The 20,624-nt window shown below is 36.7% G+C and overlaps 1 protein-coding gene across 1 annotated transcript; it reads right to left on the reverse strand.

The window, feature by feature from the left end:
* Window positions 1–480: 480 nt before the first annotated feature.
* LOC120353961 lies at window positions 481–20,388 on the reverse strand. Its single transcript, XM_039439517.1, has 9 exons — window positions 20,258–20,388; window positions 17,070–17,263; window positions 14,232–14,394; window positions 11,642–11,872; window positions 8,626–8,837; window positions 6,549–6,840; window positions 3,907–4,098; window positions 1,861–2,017; window positions 481–588 (listed from the first exon to the last, which is right to left on the reverse strand). The coding sequence occupies exons 2-8, from the start codon at window positions 17,255–17,257 to the stop codon at window positions 1,988–1,990; spliced, it is 1,308 nt and encodes a 435-aa protein (XP_039295451.1). The 5' UTR covers window positions 17,258–17,263; window positions 20,258–20,388; the 3' UTR covers window positions 481–588; window positions 1,861–1,987.
* Between the last annotated feature and the right edge of the window lie 236 nt (window positions 20,389–20,624).

Raw genomic sequence — 20,624 nt, forward strand, 5'->3', positions numbered from 1 at the left:
ACTTTGAGAAGCCATTTCAATGTGGGAATAAGACTTTTTAATCATTTGCCATCATATGTCAGAGATCTACCTTATCCTAGTTTCAGAAAGGCAATAAACAAATTCCTAAGTGACAACCCATTTTATAGTTTGACTGAATTTTATGAAAACTCCTTCAATTAATGTTTGTCTTATAAAATACTGTATATTATAGGACCTACTAGTATGTGTATAAGATTATAATTCTTATTTATGAGTTACCTAGATGGTATAAATTTGTATTGAGTGGGTCTCCACCCAAATTATTAATGTAATGTTTTTTTTTAATTCTCTGACATTGTCTAATGCAATTTTGTAATTGTTCTTTGACAAAAATAAATTATTTATTTATTTATTTATTTATTTAAACATTAAGAGAAATGCCAAACCGTCGACTTGAATCTTAGACGTCTCTTCGCTCGGTCAATTATAATATGGTCGTAGATATTATAATAATTTTACCTGCTCCTCGATGTTGGTTGGTGTCGCCATTTGCCACGTTGCCACATCCTCGATTGTTCGCAGTTGCGCGCATGCGCGCACCAGGGTCCAGATGGCGTTGCTGTCGCACTGCAACCACAGAGCGGCAAATTCAAATATTGCGGAAACAATACAGTGAAAGGTGCAAATTTTTGTTCGAAAAAAATCGTTCTCCACTTCCATTATAACGTGAACCTCACTGAAGCCTCAATGCGAGTGAAAAGTGATAAAAATTAAGGTGAAATGAAAGCGATATTGTCAGTTCCACATCATTTAAGCCAAACTGAAGTTTGAATCTCTGTGTGTAGGGAACTTCCTCCATCTAGGGATCGAGGGTCTCTGAAGCCTGATGTTTTTTGCAAAGCCGTGAATATTACCCCGCGAACCATACCTTGCCTATAATATGCCGTTTCAAGGTCACGGAGGCAGAGCTACGGGACGTGTACTGAAACCTCAAGTATTTTCTCTCCCGATCATTTTAATGATGCTTTTAAAAATAATGATTAAGATATATTGGTAAGAGAATTATTTTTCGCCCCACTTGGATGTAATGAGCTGGTTTTCGTGCGTCATATGGAGGCCGAAAATGATTGTTTTCTGACCAGGCCGGTGAAAGTTTTACTGTAAAATAACCTTGAAGTCAGCTGATTCTGATTTGATGTGAACGTGTTTACAAAATGGTTTATGAAACGGAATCAGTTTATGCTTCTAGAATTGAATAAGTATTCTGCAATAAGATACTATAATTTTATTTGGATGAATAAAATACAGATAAGATATATTTTATAAACTATTCAAATTCGATTTTCAGAGTAGGATAGAACTTCTAACCTAAACTTCCGAAGTCAACAACAACAAGCATTGTTGACGTTGACATTCAGATTGGCCAATTTTCAAGTGTGCTAAAACAGCTGATCAAAAAACTTTTCATTATTTGTGTTTATTATTCAAGAATCAAAACATTTATAATAATATCATCTTATTGTCATTTGGAAGAATAAAAAGTATAAACTCAACCTCTTACATAATTGAACATAATCTTTTAGGTTATTTAGACAAATCAGAATAAAAAATAAAAATACTTGGACAATTTCCTGATATTCAGATTACCTCAGATTTGCTAGAGCTATGACCTTCCTGTTTTGCTTTCGGAAGTGCCTAATAAACAATTATTCTCATATTATATATTGTTTATTTTTGTGTGTGGCGAAAAATAGCGTTCGCACCGCTGGCAAAAATGTTTTTCCGGCTCTCAATCTTTTCTAGTCCTCGGCCTATGGCCTCGGACTTGAAAACCGATTTCAAGCCGGAAAAGTCTCATTTTCGGCCCTAGGTGCGAAATATACTATTTCTGACACTTACTCTTTCTCTAGGACTACTGAGGTAGACAATGCTGAGATGTTCGATTGTGTCAAGGGAGGGCACACCCATCTCTGCCAGGTCGAAGATCACACGATTGTTCAGCCAATACTCGCTTTCTCGGTGCATCTCATACATCTCGTCTTTGCTCTATGCGCACCTGAAACCATTACATGACTCAATTTTTTCAAAATACAAATCAAAATAACAATGGTTATCGAAGTTTTTGTTTCAAATGATTTGGTTGTCAATCACTGATGAGCTTTTGTTAATCATTAAATAATAATGTACTGAATATCTAATATGAGAAATATTGTTTTTGAATGCTTCATCCTGATTCAAAAGACGTTTCTGCTCTCAATACACCGCTGGATTTGCAAGTAAGTTGGCTAGTCTGTATTTGAATGACCATAATATTTCTTCTAGTATTATTGAAACATGTTGATTGTTCACTGATCACGTTAAGCCGTTGGTACCGGCTCACGGCTGCCTTAAAAAGCTGTCGTTAGGTCATGACAGAGGCCCTGAAATTGATCAGGTGCGACCTGAAAACTCTGACACCAGACCTCAGCCAGCCAGGTCACTCGATATTATTATTATTTTATCATATACAATCAATTAAATCTGAATTATACTTTCCTGAGAACATTACTATAATTTATTACTGGAATGAATTGGGCATTGTTCAACAACAATCCAACAACATTTCAAACCAGAAACAAAGAACACAGGAATTTTCTCATCACCAATGTTGCAAGGAAGGCACTATAACAGAGACATTTCAATCATTCAGCATCAAAATTATATAAACTACTTCGTGCAAACTTTAAACAGATTAATCATCATACATAGTTCAAAACAATAGTACAGAATTTTTTTTTTGTGTGTAGTTGAGAAGTTGATATTGTGGTGATTATTCATATTGAATGAAAAAGACTAAGAAATTGTCAAAAAAACCACTGATTTATTGATAATTAGAAAGACCGGTTCGGTTATTACTCCATTATCAATCTCTGATAAACTAAAACTAGAAACAAGAGCAGCAGAATTTATACTAGTAGGCGAGTACTGCTATTGGTCGAGGGCATGAACGCCTGCCATTGGCCTAGCTAGACAGTTTGACACAAGCTTTCACACTTGTTTTCTTGGTTCTTATTTTGTACTAAGAGTAAATTTTATTATCATGGCGATTCTGTTGCTTAAGCCGCCATTTTGTCACACCGTTGAGTGGGAGGAGACTGTCTAGCTGGGCCAATGGCAGGCGTTCATGCCCTCGACCAATAGCAGTACTCGCCTACTAGTATAAATTCTGCTGCTCTTGTTTCTAGTTTTAGTTTATCAGAGATTGACAATGGTGTTATAACCGAAACCGGTCTTTCTAATTATCAATAAATCAGTGGTTTTTTGACAATTTCTTAGTCTTTTTCATTCAATAGTACAGAATTGGTTAATGAGCAAAGGAAGATAGAACATAGAAAACATTATTTCAAACAGCAACTCATATTTTCAACTAAACACCTAATGACTCACTAAACACTTACTAATTACTAATCAGCACACAAAAAAAAAACAAACAAACAAGGTTAACCTACTCAAGAACAACAAGGTACGCCATAGTGGAGTAGGTCAATTTCCACACAGAAAACACTAAAGATGTAGAGGACACGTTATAAGACATTTCTGGAACTAACTAGTGTATGTAATTGTAAACTATCTAATATTTACTGTAATTGATGTGATAGTTTTAGTTTTTTGGGAAATAAATATTTATTTAGCTATCTATTCATAACGTCATGACATTTCGTCTACTTGACTTGTTGAATGAAAAAGACTAAGAAATTGTCAAAAAACCACTGATTTATTGATAATTAGAAATACAACTACACAAAAAGTGATACTTGACTTGTGAGATTATGGCAAATTAAATTCAATTATAACCTCAAAAATAATCATTAATACAAATAGATAAATTAATAGATTAAAAGACAATTGAATAAATGATTACAATAAATTTGGGAATAAATTTGATCATAAATAAATATAATTTACCGCCAGTTTCTTGATGATGGGACAGTTGACCATGATCCATGTGAAGACTTGGGCTGTGTTGATTTTGAGACGAGCCACTTTGAGGTGCGCCAACTCGCTGTGAGGAAAGTGATTGTCGAGGCAAGTACTGGCGGCCAGTTCCACTAGCTGTGGACAGTAGTTGGCGATCACTGTTATGTCCATGTTGTAGCCCTGTCCAACATAGGATAAAGAAACATTTGATTGAATACTTTATTCATGTCGATTACAATATAATATATTGTAATATATAGGATATTATCCTATACTATTAAACGAGCAACTTCTGTTTATATGTTTGGATGTTTAGATGTTTATATGTTTGTATTTCACCGGATCTCGAAAACGGCTCTAACGATTCTCACGAAATTCAGAACATAGTAGGTTTATAATATAAAGATTCGATTGCACTAGGTCTCATCCCTCGGAAAACTCGCTGAAGGACATTAAAAGGATAATTATTATTCATCTTTGGGAAAACAGCTGATAATTATTTCGTCGTCTGTTGGTGATGAAAGTGAGTGAGCGAGTTCATGTGTGTGGAACTGTGTCAAAATTATGACTCAGCTGTTGAACTTTTGTAATCATTCAATCAGGTACTTAGTGCCGGTTGCAAAAAAGCCGGGTTATTTTGAATCCTGATTAATTCCAGTAGATCCATCTTTTTGAAATGGTCTTCTCTGATTTGGTTCACGTGAAGTTAATCAGGTTTAAAATTTAACCGGCTCTTGTGAAACTGGGCCTTTGTGAGGGAAATTTTTGCATTCCTCTGGGAATTAATCTCAATTTATTGTGATTGGGTAGAACATTTCTGTATGAATGTTATTATAATTTATTCTTTTGTAATAATGTTTTTGTACTCCAGAGCGAAGCTCGGTCCCCGATATTACTGGCTTATACACTTACTAACAATACAGAAAAATAATGAATGAATTTACATAATATGAACTAGAATAATAATTATTGAACTGTATATGATATAAGAAAAGCAATTTTGAATAACTATAGATAATAGTGTTATGCATCTATATGTACTGGCGGAGCTTTGGACATATCAATGTCAATTCTTCGGAAAGAATATTCAAAATATCCTTCCCATTTACTCTACCAAATTGAGTGATCCTATGTGTTTGTTCAGGTTGGAAAATGATTGTCACTTTAACAAAAGATATAGTAATATTTGAGTATCCTATGGTTTTGGTTCTGTTAAATAAGGTACACTTTAGTAACAGGTTTCCACAATATTAGATTCGCATCTCCTACCACCTCCTCGTACAATTTGGCAACAAGGATATTTTCTCCGTTCAAGTCTAAGTTAAGTCTCCGTTTAAGTTAATTTTTAAGTCTCATTTTATTTCATAAAACAACTATGGAAGGTGGAGGTGAAGACAAAAGAACAAGACGCGGAAAGGATGAGAAGAGAAGAGTAGGAGAAGTAGAATGAGAAATTGAAGGAGGGTAAAAATAACACTGATGTTCGACTGTGTTGTCGAATTGAATACATCCTGTCATATTTGAATACAAATATTCAATACAATCTGAATACAATATCCTTTCATGAGGATATTGGAATTTCGCACAATTTGGCAACAAGGATATTTTCTCAAAGTCTCAGCTTATTTTATACAAACTATAGAAGTGGAGGCGAAGACAAAAGAACAAGACAGGGAAACAGGAAAAGGAAGAGAAGAGGTGAGGAGGAAAGGATAAGTATAATAAGAAATTGAAGGAGTAGACAAAGAAGACAGGGAAAGGACACTGGAAGAGGAGAAGACGATGAGAAGAAGATAACGATTCAAAATTGGAAGTACAGAGGAGGAGGTAAACAACTGGAAAATGAGAAGGAAGAAAAGAAGGAATATGAAGAAATGCCACACAAAATTAAGAAGACGGTGAGAATGGAAAATAAGACAGGATGAGGAAGGAAAGGAGGTGGAGAAGACAGTGGAAATATAGGGAGAAAGATAAGGGGAAGGTAAAGTTTAAGGAGAGAAAGGAACAGGATGGAGAAGAAGCAAGTAGACGAAAATGAAGAAAAAAACAGGTGTAGGAGGAGATTACAGGATGAGTACAAGGAGGAAAAGAGGAAGAACATAAAGGCAATATTATACAAATCCTGATATACAGACAAGGAGAAGCAGACAGTGAAAATCCGTGTAAAAAGGAGACAAAAAAGAGGAGATTGAATAAAAGAAGAACGGTAAAGAGGAAGGAGAATGAGAAGGATGAGCTTAATAAATAATGAACAATTGATAACCTTTATTTTGGACTATTTTAATGAATCAAAATTCGAGGGAGGAACAGTTTTGGGCTATGCCTGTTGATCTTCCATCAAATTATTAAAGAAAAATAACTGTGTATCATTGAATCGATAAAAGAATGAAGAATAACAATAATTATTGATCAAGTAATACAAGCCACAGTAGAGTAGACAGTAGAGAGTTCCATAGGCATTAGAGAACCATGTAAAATAAGGACATAGACGAGAGAGGAGATTGAATAGAAGAAGAAGACGACAAAAGGAGAAGGAAAAAAAGAACAACAAATGCAAGAAAACAAGAAATAAGATGAGTAGAATCATGACAAATGAACAGAAATACTAGTTTTTTGTGCAAAATACATACCTGATCAAGTAGAACAAGCCTCGTCAACTGTGCCCCATTTGTGGCAAGGAAGTCGACAAACGCCTGCTCGTAGACAAAATAGTCGAAATCGATGGTCAAGTCACGCAGGGCTGTGAAGGGCAGTTGCTTGGCTGTGATCTGTGACACACGCGTGTACAGCGTGTGGAGGCCGTGACCTATCACCTCGCCAATTGCCACCATCTTCTCCCAGGGCAGATGCATGTCCCACAGCTTAGTAATGGCCAGTCGGCTCCGAAACGGTTTCACCGCCAAGATGCAGTCGCCTAGGTTGCTGTAACATGCCAAGTCATGAAAAAACTTTTCATAGTTTTATAATATTATGATAAAAATTTTGCAGAGGAAAGTTAGGTTATGTAATAAGCGTTAACGAGTTTGACTAGGTTGCTGTAACATGTTAATTCATAGTAAAAAAGTAAATTCGTATGGCTTTTGTTGGTGGGGCGTCCCTTGCGGGAAGGTCCCACCGCCTGAATATATAATTTAAGCCGTCAATGGGCCTCACGACTGTCATACTTCAGCCGGGACCGACAGTTTAACGTGCCCATCCGATAACACGGGAGTGATCTGGTTAAAAAACTTTTGGTATTGAGAGGGTTTGAACCCGGGATCTCTATGCTGCTACGCAGGGCACTCTATCCACTAGACCACGGATCACTCCATGTTAATTCATAAAAAAATCTTTATTTTATAATATTGGATAAGAATTGATGTAAGATATGATTGACGATAGAATGAGTTCACCTTGGTTTCTCAAAAGGAAATTTGAGAATTCATACTAATTTTTCGAGAAACTAGTTTCCGTTGTTGAAATTATCAACCTCTAGTGAACGTTGATAGTTTATTATCAACGTCACCGTTATCATTATTATTTATTATCAACGTTACCTTTATCAACCTCAGGTGGGCAGCGATTGAGACAATTTATTTCTTGTTTCTTCAATGGTCCAAATTTTCTTAAATAACTCAATATTATTTGCTACAAGTGGTAATTGAGTGGAATATTTCTAATCAATTTATCAATTTAAGCCTTCTAAATTCAAAATTTATAGTTTTCATGTTTATTTTTGACTAGAATTTTGTGAAAATTGTACACGTGAAATTCCAACCTCATCTTGGACTGTGTCACCTTCAAATTTGGAAGAAAAATAGCACAAGGACTACCTTATTATTTTATCTACCAATGTTATTACATTAGTCTCATTTGTATTGCAAATAAATAAAAATAAAAAAAAAATAAAAAAAATTTAAAAAATTGAGTAACTGAATTCGGTTGATACACAGTTATCAATCTTTAAAAAACGCAGATGTTTACAATTTTTAGATGATTTTTTCTGTAAATTCAAGATTCATTTACTGATAATTAAGAGACCCTCCCAACCACTACAAACTATAGTGAGGTCCACGTTATAATGGCAGCGTTTGATTAGCAATGGTATTGCTATCCTTGTCTATCATTCTATCAAGCGGGTAGCGCTATCTCTTTCCCGCTTTGCTCTGTTGCCAGATCGTCTTTTAACAATGTAGAATTGAGAATTAATAAAAAAAATTATCTTTATTAGGAAAATTCATCATGGAATTATTGAAAAATATAATTTATCATTTTAAACGAGTCCATAGAAGGCATTGATCAAGACAGAGGATCGGCAACGTTTTTCTCCTATCTTTCTCCACTGCCAGAATTCCACTCATAACGTGGACTTCACTATAGAGTAAATGTGTGGGCAGCAGCCTCAGCAAAAAAAAAAAGAATGTAATATTTAACATTAATATCTGATTATACATTTTCACTTTCGAAACTGATGTACTTATTGTATGAATGAATAAAGAATAAACCTGCTGCCAGCATGAGAAAACCATGTTTTAATGTTGATGCCACCAGCTTTGGAACCGTGTTATATAATGTTCATATTAAAATACTAGCCGTCATTGTACTGAAATTTTCGAGTATTTTCATTGAAAGTGATGTTTTCCAATTCGAGATTCACTCACCGGTAGTAAAATTGTAGTAACCTATTTTCATTGATACCCATTTTTCCGTCAATTCAAGACCACTCACCGATAGTAAAGGAATCCTCCCAACGACTCCAAATGCTTGACAAACATAAGCAACATAAGGACACTGATGCCCGACGTATTGGTGTCCTGTATCCTTATCTCCTGCAGGGTTTCACAGCACCGGGTCAGGTTATCTTGGGGCATTCGGTTGAGGTCGGTCAGCATCCAGTCACAGTCATCCAGATCAGCTGGCAGATGGATGCTGCTCGAGTCCTGTTAATCAAAATACAAAATTACAATGATTACAATGAATCTGTAGTCACAGTACAACGCTACAAGTGATTTGAGATCGGGGAGTCCGATCTCACTAGGCATCAAACCTGCATCGTTGTAGAAACCAATCTGAAAACAGACAGCTTGGGAGTAAAAAGTACATTCGTATTTCGTATTCATACTCTGCCAAACCTACAAACTAATTGTGGGAGGTACTGGTCCAAAATATTTGAGAGAAGGACTTGTACTTTTCACTGAGGTTCATCAGAGGGATACTCGGTCTCACCGCTTCTCTCTTCAGATACCTCAACACCGAACGGCAATTTTCGGAGCTTCGTTTTGTGTTACGGCTTCTCGTGAATGGAATGCTCTGCCACTTTATATCATCCTTTCCCCAACCTTATCACTATTCCAAAAGAGAGTGCACCGACACCTAGCTCTTGCTTCTGGGTATTGACTTATGGCTGGTAGCAAGGAGAAGTTGTATTCCTTTTTTTTATGAAATGTAGATAATGATTTTTGCATGGGTTCACGAACTGCATGCCTTTTTTCTTTTTTTCCTTCTCATTTTTCTATTTCTATCTTGTTTTTGAAGTAATCTATATTAATTTTTACTGTGCTCATCTATTATACTTTAAGTTTTACATTAATACCGTATAGTTTATTCATGTACAGTGCTATTTTGTTTTGTACCACTATGGGTCTTGTTAGACTCAGTGGAAATTGTCATATTGTATAAATAAATAAATAAATAAATAATAATAAATAAATAAATAAATAAATAAATAAATAAATAAATAATAATAAATAAATAAATAAATAATAAATAAATAATAAATAAATAAATAATAAATAAATAAAAATAAATAATAAATAAATAAATAAATAAATAAATAATAAATAAATAAATAAATAAATAAATAAATAAATTCGTATTTTGTTTGTTGTGGGGAGTCCCTTGCGGGATGGTCCCACCTCCCTTGAATATACAGAATGTCCCACGAAAGGTGTAACAGCCGAAGACTATGGATTCCACATTGAATTTGCAACAAAAAATGTCCAGTAAAATTTTCTTATATCGCCCTTAGTTTTCAATATACTTCTACTTCTACTTCTCTATAAGTAGAATACACTATACAAAGCAATTCATTGCAGGCATTTCTACCTCAATGCAAAGCATCGTATTGGGATCTTGTATTATTAGAGCGACACCATATCATTCAAGATATTTCGATTTTTCTATATTATCGAAAAACATCAACAACTAGAGAACTAGCAGTCAAAATCTAATTATATAATTATATAATAATTCCAAGGACATGGTTGGAGAGAGAAAGAAATTTCCAATAAGATTCATATACTGTGTTTTGTTCCCTTGTTTCACGTTTTTGAACCTTTTACGAACGTTCAAAGTTGAAAAAGTACATCATTTGTCGAGTTCAAAGCCAAATTTCAAAGTTCGAAAACCAAAGTTCGAAAACGTAAACAAAAGAACAAATTAAACACATACAACTAACAACGCTGATTAGACACACGTTTCTGTTGCACAGTCGTTAGAAGGAGCTTATTTATGTCTTCAATAGCTAAAAACGGTCAACTAAATTATGGGCCCGAAGTCGTGCTGTTAAATCCACTATCTACTCGCGCCAAATGCATTTTAGAGGTCGTGATAGCTTTTTTGAAAGATGTTTACGAAAAACATCTGTATATAAGTAATTTATTTTTTCTCTCCCTATGTTTTTCAAGTTGTTTATGACCTCCAAATCGCTAAATATGGTGAGAAATCTAGCCAAAAGCCAAGAGTAGCCATATTGTTCAACAATTTTATGTGAGGTCTTTTAGGTCTGTTCACAGTGATATCGATTGAAACTTTCCCATATGCCAAAACATTGGTTGGATAGAAGCAGGACTTCCTATATACCGGACCTGCGCCTACAAAAAAATGGCCGCCGTATGTGGTGGCCTGCAATGATATTTTAAACGGGAACTAGAGGAACTGAGACGCTCTCTAACAGCTGATTAGTGATTTTTTCTTAGTAGGAATTTCTATAAGACCACCACATACGGCGGCCATTTTTTTTTTTTTGTAGGCTCAGGTCCGGTAGTATATAGGAGGTCCTGATAGAAGCGTGTACGGAAATGTACGGAAAAAAGTGAATAATGTGTGATGCTAATTCGAGATATAGCTAAATGGGCTTCGGCAAACGACTGTGCAACGACCAACCATTCATGTCAGTGATTTTAAACTATGTCTCACATAGCGGTTTGATTTTATGTAACGACTCTGCAACCAGGCATCAGGGTCACTTTCTCTAAAAAATTGAACTAAATTTCTAGTTTGAACCATCAGCTGACTCAATTGGAATACGTTATGATAAATCCGACCATACATTGATTAATCGGATTCAACAGTCAAACCAACTTTGGAGAAAGAGATAGTTGAATTATAATTGTACTCATCCTACTTTTCCTGTAGAAAATTTCTATTGCCAGCTTCACTTTGAAGGGAATTTGATTTCATTAGTTATTTATTATTTATAGAAGATTTAGTTTTGATCTTCCATAAGATAGCATGTGTAAGAAATTGAAACCGGGAACGTGTGACGTCAGGCAAAATAAAATCGACCAGAAAAAGCTCTGATCACATGACAAGCGTTCACCAACTGACCTTCACAAGTACAGGTCTCACACTGACTTTGAAAAGCAGCTGGCAAATTGCCTTGCACTAACCTTGAAAAGTAGCTGACAAATGTAACCTTGGACTGACCTTGAATAGCAGCTAACAAATATGGCCTTGGACTGACCTTGAAAAGCAGCTGACAAATGCCCTGCTCGTTGATGAGCCAGTTATCGGCGATGTCGAGCTTGCTGAGACACGTGGCGTGTCGGCCCAGTTGTGCCAACATGGCGTTGTCACACGTGTTGCGCAGCACAAGTGTGTGCAGGTTCCTGGCCAGACCACGTGACATCAGGCTGTTCAGCGGCGCCATGCCTGTGTGCTCTACGGCCACTTTCATGCGCGGGTTTACTGTGATCTGCAAAAATGAAATTGGTTATTGATAACTAGAAGGTAACCCGTGTTCCGCAAGGGTCTATTTTAAAACTTGACAAACTGAAAACTTGACCGAGTGGTATCTTGAAGAGTTTGAAATAGGCCTAGAATCATCCTCGGTTAATTAAGAATCGTTATGCAATATTTCAAGTTAATCAGTCCAGTAGTTCAGACGTGATGATGCGTCAAACATAATTTTCCAATCACGTACGTGTATACGCCAGTCTTTCCTTTATTATTATAGTATAGATAAGTATTTCAACTTAGTACTAACATAATAAAGTGACAGAACTCAAATCTTGTTTAGAAACCTTTCTCAACCAGACATGTGTGTAATACATGCAATGAATAATCCACTTGTCAGCTGATTGATTATGAATAATTCTATAGCAATGGTTTACAAAACATCCCTTGGCGTGGGTTGCTTTTCGTGGATTAGCGTGGGTCTACTTTGCGGCGGCCCTTATAGTAATGTCGGACCGGTGCGCTTATGATTTGGGAGTGGATTTGCTTGCAAGAAAGAGAAAACAGGAAACACTGGATTCACCCATATAATAGAAAACTGGAAGAAAAAAACTATTGGAGAATTTTATTCTAGAGCTGAGAAGTGATGATTAACATTGAAATCGTTCAACTATCTGCTGAAACTTATACAAAACACATTGACAAAAACAGGACACAAATTTTAGGAAAATCTCATTATTATAAACCAATTCTTTCGACTTTTTGTGTAGTTGAGAAGTTGATATTGTGGTAATTATTCATATTAAATGAAAAAGACTAAGAAATTGTCAAAACATCACAGTTTTATTGATACTTAGAAAGACCGGTTTCGGTTGTTTAACCATTGTCAACCTCTGAATCTGAAAACGAGTTTATCAGAGATTGACAATGGTGTAACAACCGAACCGGTCTTTCTAAGTATCAATAAAACTGTGGTTTTTTGACAATTTCTTAGTCTTTTCATTTAATTCTTTCGACCATATTACCATTCAGTCTTGGATTGTGAACCAGTTCTTTTGATTGAACGATCAACACAAATTGTTCGTCATCAGCCATCATGAACACTGAATATACACTGACAACTACCGATTGTCTAAAGATGTCTAAACCTAGCGCCGCAGTGCAGGATGGTTTCTCACAGCTTGGCTTTGTTGTCATTTGAGATGGGTGTCTGGCTTGGAAGTGTTTAGGCCGCATTGCAGGATGACTGTTAACGGTTGCCGGAAGATCAACAGCTGGGTTTTTTCCGTTATTTTTCGTGATAGAGAAATTCTGATTGCAGATTCGTTCTCAGCGACCCCAAGTTAGCCTAAAGGCTCAGAATGTCAACAATGTTTTTAAATAATTAAAAATCATCATGAAAATCATTAATATGGTAGTACACCACGTTCTGGAAACTTTTTACTGGTGACTGGAGTTATTATTGACACACAAAAATAAAAATAGTCGTGAGAAAGAAACTGCTGATGAACGCGAATAAGACCGTCACTCCATTGTTCTATTGTCTAGGCTGCTTGGCTGAGCCTGGCTGGAGGGATCAAATAACCGACTGGTTTGATCTTTCGTCAGTCCGCTAGGCGGAACTACGCCGACCATTGCAGGGTGGAAGACGTTACTGCGGCCGCTCGCATTCCCACCAGCGCTGCTATTACTTGCTGTCTCAGCGCCTAGTCCGAGTCAGACAAGCATCCAGCCTGCACTGCGGAGCTAGGTTAAGGGTGGGCACACACCAGTTAGTCAAGACAAGACACGTTTAGTCACAATACTTCACATAGTTGCTCATGACGCAACTCACACTGATTAGTCATTGCAATTGGACATATCTTCATAAGCAACTACTTATAAAGATATGTAGATAAGTAGTTGCTTATGAAGATATGTCTAATTGCAATGACTAATCAGTGTGTGTAGCTTCATAAGCAACTATGTGAAGTATTGTGACTAAACATGTCTTGTCTAGACTAACTGGTGTGTGCCTAGCCTGATAGAAATGGTGCACGCTCTATTCGATTAGACATGGAGGAAAGACACGTTTAGACATGGAGGTTGCAATGACTGAACAGTGTGAGTTGCGTCATACAATGTGAAGTATTGTTACTAAACGTGTCCTGTCTTGTCTAACTGATGTACGCCTAGCCTAAGGGAACATAGGTTGACTGTGTTCTTGAAAATATAATTGATACAATTGAGAATATAATTGATATAATCTCTACATTCTAAAAACCTGGTCTGGAGGTGGAAAGGGATAGCGCTATCTGCTTTGTCGGATGATAGACAAAAATAGCAACACCAAACGTGGACCTCACTATAGAATGTTTTCAATGAAGGCCTCAACCTACCTTGAGTTCAGTGAGCCCAGTAGCATCGGCCTGATGCATGATGCAGAACAGTCGCATGCACTGACTTGTGCTCAGATGTTCCATTTCCGGAGTGGGAGCAATGCAACGTATAGAGCCATCCAACAGTAGATATACGATCTCTATCATCAGATTCGAGTCACGTCTGAAATTGAAACAAGTAAATCAATATTATCAACTTCTTATTGACCGAGCGAAGTGAGGTCTAAGATTCAAGTCGACGGTTTGGCATTTCTCTTAATGTTTAAATGTTTGAATGTTTAGGCCTATATGTTTTTATGTTGCGCATTTACGGCGAAACGCGGGTAATAGATTTTCATGAAATTTGACAGGTATGTTCCTTTTTCAATTGTGCGTCGACGTATGTACAAGGTTTTTGGAAATTTTGCACTTCAAGGATAATATAAAAGGAAAAAGGAGCCTCCTTCATACGCCAATATTAGAGTAAAAATCAGACTATAGAATTATTCATCATAAATCAGCTGACAAGTGATTACACAGATGTGTGGAGAAGCCAGTCTATTGCTGTATTTCCATAAGGTCTATAGTTTCAATCAGGTACTTGTGGATGAGAATACTGCGTGAGGTCTACTGTTGACAGAACTACTAGTCTATAAAGTAATACCAACTTCTAATCAATAAAGTAATATCAACTTCTTATCTATAAAGAAGGAGTGGATTGAAGGTGAATATTTCTTCACTTTGAACCTAGTGTGAGTTTTTTTTCAGTTTCAGTTTTCAGTTTAGTATTTCTCTGAATTCTGACCTTTTATAAATTATCAATATAGGTGTGAATTATTTTACTTTGGACCACATTTTTAAAGTATATTGATTTAAAGTACACTTTGTGACTCTACTTTTGTTATAAAGTCTTTTCGTTTAAATTTCTAGTTAAATTAAGGATTTTTTTTAAGCAACTCTCACCAGCGGGCAAAGAGTTATCTTTTTGCTGGTGATGACTAGAGATTTTACAATTAGTTTTTCTTCTCTCATGTATATGCATGTATGTATAACGGTTTGGGAAAGTTTTGGTTCAAACTGATGTCTTCTCCCGAGATTATATTATTGTAGAATACTAGTGACCCCTGGGTTGGAGAACTCGCTCAAGAACTGCTGTATTTTAATCTTTGAAACCCACAACTTTGAATACATACAGAGTTAATAAAAATCATGGAAACAGCTAACAATTTTTCTAACAAGAATATTTTGACAGTAGGTTTCATTGGGAAATGAAAAATTACTTTGTCGCTTCAACATATTTGACCTTCATTTGAATCCAAATTCATCTTTTAGAAAGAGAAGGTGTTCATGTGATAAATGATTTCGATACAGAAGTCCAAGAGAAAATAAAAAGCGAAACCCGCACATTGATATCTCAACCACTACTTCCGTAAACAAAGCCATAGTGCATGACAGGTGGTTGATGGTAACGTCAGCACAGGTAGGGCTCCTATAGTGTAGTCCACGTTATAATGGCAGTGAATAAAGATAGAAGAATAGCGATACCGATTCTCTGCATTAATTAATTATATTTCTAAACTGTCAAAAACATAATTGTCATCGTTGTGAACCTAGAAAAGGATAGTATTATCGGCTTTGTCGAATCATAGACAAGGATAGCAAAACTAAAGTTGATCAAATACTGTCATTATAACGTGGACCTCACTATACAACAATAAACACACTAGCTGATATAGATCAGCTGAAATCAACAAATGTTTATTGGTGTAGGAGCCCTACCTGTGCTGACGTCACCAGAATGCACTATGGCTTTGTTTACGGAGGTGGTGTCTCAACCCGTATCAGTTTGTTGATGTAAAAGTTGTAAATTATGTTGTATATTAACCAGCTGAAATTATGTGTCCGCGCATGAAGGACTGTCTGTGTGAAAGCTCCCAAATAGCCTCAGCTGATGTTATGAATTAATTATCCTATACTATAAAACGAGCAACTTCTGTTTAGATCTTTGGATGTTTATATGTTTCTATTTCACCGGATCTCGAAAACGGCTCTTAACGATTCTCACGAAATTCAGAGCATAGTAGGTTTATAATATGAAGATTCGATTGCACTAGGTCTCATCTCTGGAAAACTCGCTGAAGGACATTAAAAGAATAATTATTATTCATCCTTGGGAAAACAGCTGATAATAATTATTTCGTCGTCTGTTGGTGATGATGGAAGTGAGTGAGCGAATACATGTGTGTGGGTCTGTGTCAAAATTATGACTCAGCTGTTGAACTTTTGTAACCATTCAATCATGCACTTAATGCCGGTTGCAAAAAAGCCGGGTTATTTTCAATCCTGATTAATTCCAGTAGAACCATCTTTTTGAAATGGTCTTCTCTGATTTGGTTCATGTGAAATTAATCAGGATCAAAATTTAACCGGCTTTTGTGCAACCGGGCCTTTGTGAGGGAAATGTTTGCATTCCTCTGGGAATTAATCTCAATTCACTGTGATTAGATAGAACATTATTCTGTATATTATTAATTTATTCTTTCTTGATAAATTTTTTACGCTTTTGTACTCTAGAGCGAAGCTCAGTCCCCGATATTATTTCTAAAATGTTAAAAGATGATATGGCTACGTTGTGGAGCTAGAAAAGGATAGAGCTGTTTGCTCTGTCAAATGAAAAAAAAGGATCGCAACCCCAATGTTAATCAAGTACAACCATTATAACGTGAACTTCAGTATAGTGAAATAATTCTAAATTGAGCTTCATGAGACCAAAATAATCTGTATTCCATCAATACTGCCAGTTCTTTGTGAATCTAACAATTCAATACTAACCTGCACTCGTGAGAATTCAATACTAACCTGCACTCGTGGAAGGCAAGATTGATGAGCTGTTGTCTGATGCCGCTGTGCAGTACACGTATCAGGTACTGTCTCTCGTCTTTTATCATCGAGGCCCCTTTGCACATGAACGTGCCCTCACGGATCACCGTGAGAGCATAGCGGAGGCTGCACTCCTGCAGGGTGGGTACTTGAAGGCGGGGGCTCATCGTGGGCTGAAAATTAGAGAAATCGAAACTTAATGAAGGAGCTCAAAATAATTTGTAGTCTAGACAGTGTGAGAGTGTGCGTGAGAGACGAAAAGAGAGAGAGTGTGTGAGAGAGTGAGGAAGAGAGGAGATGAGAGTGATAGAGTAGAAAATAATGTAAGGGGGACGAGGGAGAGAGAGAAAAACCTTACGCTCCATGCTCATGAGCATTTGCTCAGTTTTCATTCATATGAAACAGTGTGAAAATAATCTATATTAGTGTATTAAACTCATTTTTGAAAAAAATTGACATTGGTAGTTTTTGCACCAAGGTACTGATAAATTTAATCCAGTTCAAGTGATAGAGTAGAGCTTTTCAAAAATGAGTTTAATACACTAATATAGATTATTTTCACACTGTTTCATATGAATGAAAACTGAGCAAATGCTCATGAGCATGAGCATGGAGCGTAAGGTTTTGCTCATGAGCATTAGGTAGAAGCACAAGCATTTGCTCATTTTTATATGAATAAGATTTACCTTATGCTCCTGGACTCCGGGGCAAATGGTCACGTATTTTTCATCATCTGATTGACCTTACTTTGTTTTTATAGTGAAAGGTTAGAATGTGCTACACATGTAAGCGCTAAATATGCAAGTATAGACAACGCTTGTGTATGGTCGTCTGCTCTGTTCTCTATCTATGAATTGAGATTCAGAGCCCCGGGTTCAAATCCCGGCCGGGCAAAATATTTATCATCGGGCCACTCCCGGTTCGGATGGACACGTTAAGCCGTCGGTCCGGCTGCCTAAAAAGCAGTCGTTAGGTCATGTCAGAGGCCCTGAAATTGATCAGCTGCGACATGAAAACTCTGACACAGACATGAGCCAGCCAGGGCACTCGATATTATATATTATAATGATTTAGGTTAGTTGAGTTCTGAATTTGAAATAATAGCGTGAAAAACTGTCTAACTAACGTTAATGGAAAGATACATTTTCAAGATGTTCGAGGTTTTTGAACGGGTAGTATTATAGTCAACTAGACAGCTGATTCATGATGAATAGTTCTATAGTTGATTTTTACTCTAATATTGGCGTATGAAGGTGGCTCCTTTTTCCTTGTATATATCCTTGAAATGCAAAATTCCAAAAACCTGTATATACGACGACGCGCAATTTAAAAAGGAACATACCTGTCAAATTCATGAAAATCTATACCGCGTTTCGCCGTAAATGCGCAACATATAAACATTTAAACATTGAGAGGAAATGCCAAACCGTCGACTCGAATCTTGAGACCTCACTTCGCTCGGTCATCTAAATCATGACATTGGTAGTATAAATTTTATGACTTTTTATTGTTTGAGGTAGGACATAGCACTTCTGGAACTGAAAATAATCTATAGTAGTTATGTATTAGTGGATTAAACTCATTTTTGAAAAAAAATTGACATGGTCGTTTTTGCACCGATTGGTACAGATAGACTTAATCCAGTTTAAGATGAAATTAGTTTAAATGGCACTAAGTGTTAAAAAATGAAAAGAATAGCACTGTCAATGTCGAATGATAGAGAAGGATTGCAACCCCAATGTTAATCAAATACTGCCATTATAACGTAAACCTCAGTAGGCTATAGTGAAATAATTCTAAATTGAGCTTCATGAGACCAATAATCTGTATTCCATCAATACTGCCAGTTCATTGTGAATCTAACAAGGAATTCAATACTAGCCTGCACTCGTGGAAGCAAGATTGATGAGCGTTGTCTGATGCCGCTGTGCAGTACACGTATCAGGTACTGTCTCTCGTCTTTTATCATCGAGGCCCCTTGGCACATAAACGTGCCCTCACGGATCACTGTAAGAGCATAGCGGAGGCTGCACTCTGCAGGGTGGGTACTTGAAGGCGGGGGCTCATTGTGGGTGAAAATTGGAAAATCAAAATTATGAAAGGGAAATAAAATAACATAGTTGTAGTCAGGACACTGTGTTTCTAAGGTCTTTTTAAGCTGCGTACACATATTCGTGCTTCAACCCGCACCGAGCACCGTCCTCCCTCGTACCGCCTTCGTACCACCATCGAACCCACAGTCGGACCGCCCACGCACCCATCATGAACGTTACGGAAGATGTTCGATCTTCTCACGTTCCCCGGTCGACTACTCTTGCTCCCCGTCGATCATCAATCGCCTCTGCTGGAGTGACGTTCGGTTGCGGAGCAGAGCGAGAGTCTGTACGCACCTTAAGAAGAAAACACAGTCCTAGACTAGTCTAGACACTGTGTTTCCAAGGGCGGTTTCGGAGCTCGGGATTTTGGTAGTTTTAGACTTTAAACAGCTTGAGCCAGAAAATTGGCTTTCTGAAACGGGGCGTGGTCGCCGTAGTCGTACGACGAGTGGTTATTGCCCTTGAACGAACGTATGGTAGACGCATATACTTTGCCGTTTCCGTCGCTATGGGGCGTTGTAACGTACAACATCGTGTTGTCGCAGTCAAGCAGTTTTTTTTTAGAAACATGAATCTGTAGATACAGTGCAACGCTCTTCCATCAATGTTTTAGAGTTGGGTGTCAAGGTACAGTGTCTGATTAAAATGCTGTACTCTGATGGGTTGCAGCGTTTAGAAGTACTGGTTCTGTGCTTGAAAAGTCTTCCCCGTTCAGTTCGTACATTGGGAAATGTAGACCATGTCAGTGTCGTCTAGGAATAGTAACAACTGCCGTTCTGACTTGGTCTACATTTTCCGGAGTACGAACTGAACGGTGAAGACCAGGTGGTTCTTTTTCATCACATAACCAGTACTTGAAGTCAATGATTGAAGTCAAAAATCACAAAAATATAACGCTAATTTAAAGAAAGCACTTAAAGTTAAGCTACGGTACGGTATTTGATTGTATTCCTAAAAAGCAATATTTCAATTTATTTGTCACATTGGGTAGGCTACATCAAATGAAAAATCAGTTTAATAAACCATTAAGTTTTTTGCTATTAATTAATGATGGTAGTTTAATATACTTACACTTATTTAATAACAAATTGCAGAGATGAAATAAACGAAAAACTTTGAGTTCCAACTAACTACGTTTTGGAAACATAGTTTCAATTCTGTTTGTTTACAACAATGTTTTTTCATCTCATAGAAACTCTAAATTACTCAGAAACTAAATTATATAAAGCTTGTTATGCCTATAACTATAAACAAGATGTTTTCCGAGAAACCAAGTTCAAATACCTCACACGTTCAGAGACATTCATCTTCAACACAGAACACACCACAATATTATTTACAAAACCACTGGAGAACAAAAAAAGAAACTTGTCTAGTGAATAAAAAGATACAGGAACCCTGCCAATTTATGGATAATAAATAGATAATATCACTTCAT

Source organism: Nilaparvata lugens, chromosome 13, assembly GCF_014356525.2.
Source record: "Nilaparvata lugens isolate BPH chromosome 13, ASM1435652v1, whole genome shotgun sequence".
NCBI lineage: Eukaryota > Metazoa > Arthropoda > Insecta > Hemiptera > Delphacidae > Nilaparvata > Nilaparvata lugens.

Excerpts from the sequence above, each read along its gene's own strand:
- LOC120353961 (XM_039439517.1), bottom strand. The coding sequence starts at position 17,257 with ATGAGCCCCCGCCTTCAAGTACCCACCCTGCAGGAGTGCAGCCTCCGC. Across the intron at positions 14,395-17,069 it reads CTTGCCTTCCACGAGTGCAG|ACGTGACTCGAATCTGATGA; the intron begins GTTAGTATTGAA and ends TTTCAATTTCAG. Across the intron at positions 2,018-3,906 it reads CCATCATCAAGAAACTGGCG|GTGCGCATAGAGCAAAGACG; the intron begins GTAAATTATATT and ends TAATGGTTTCAG.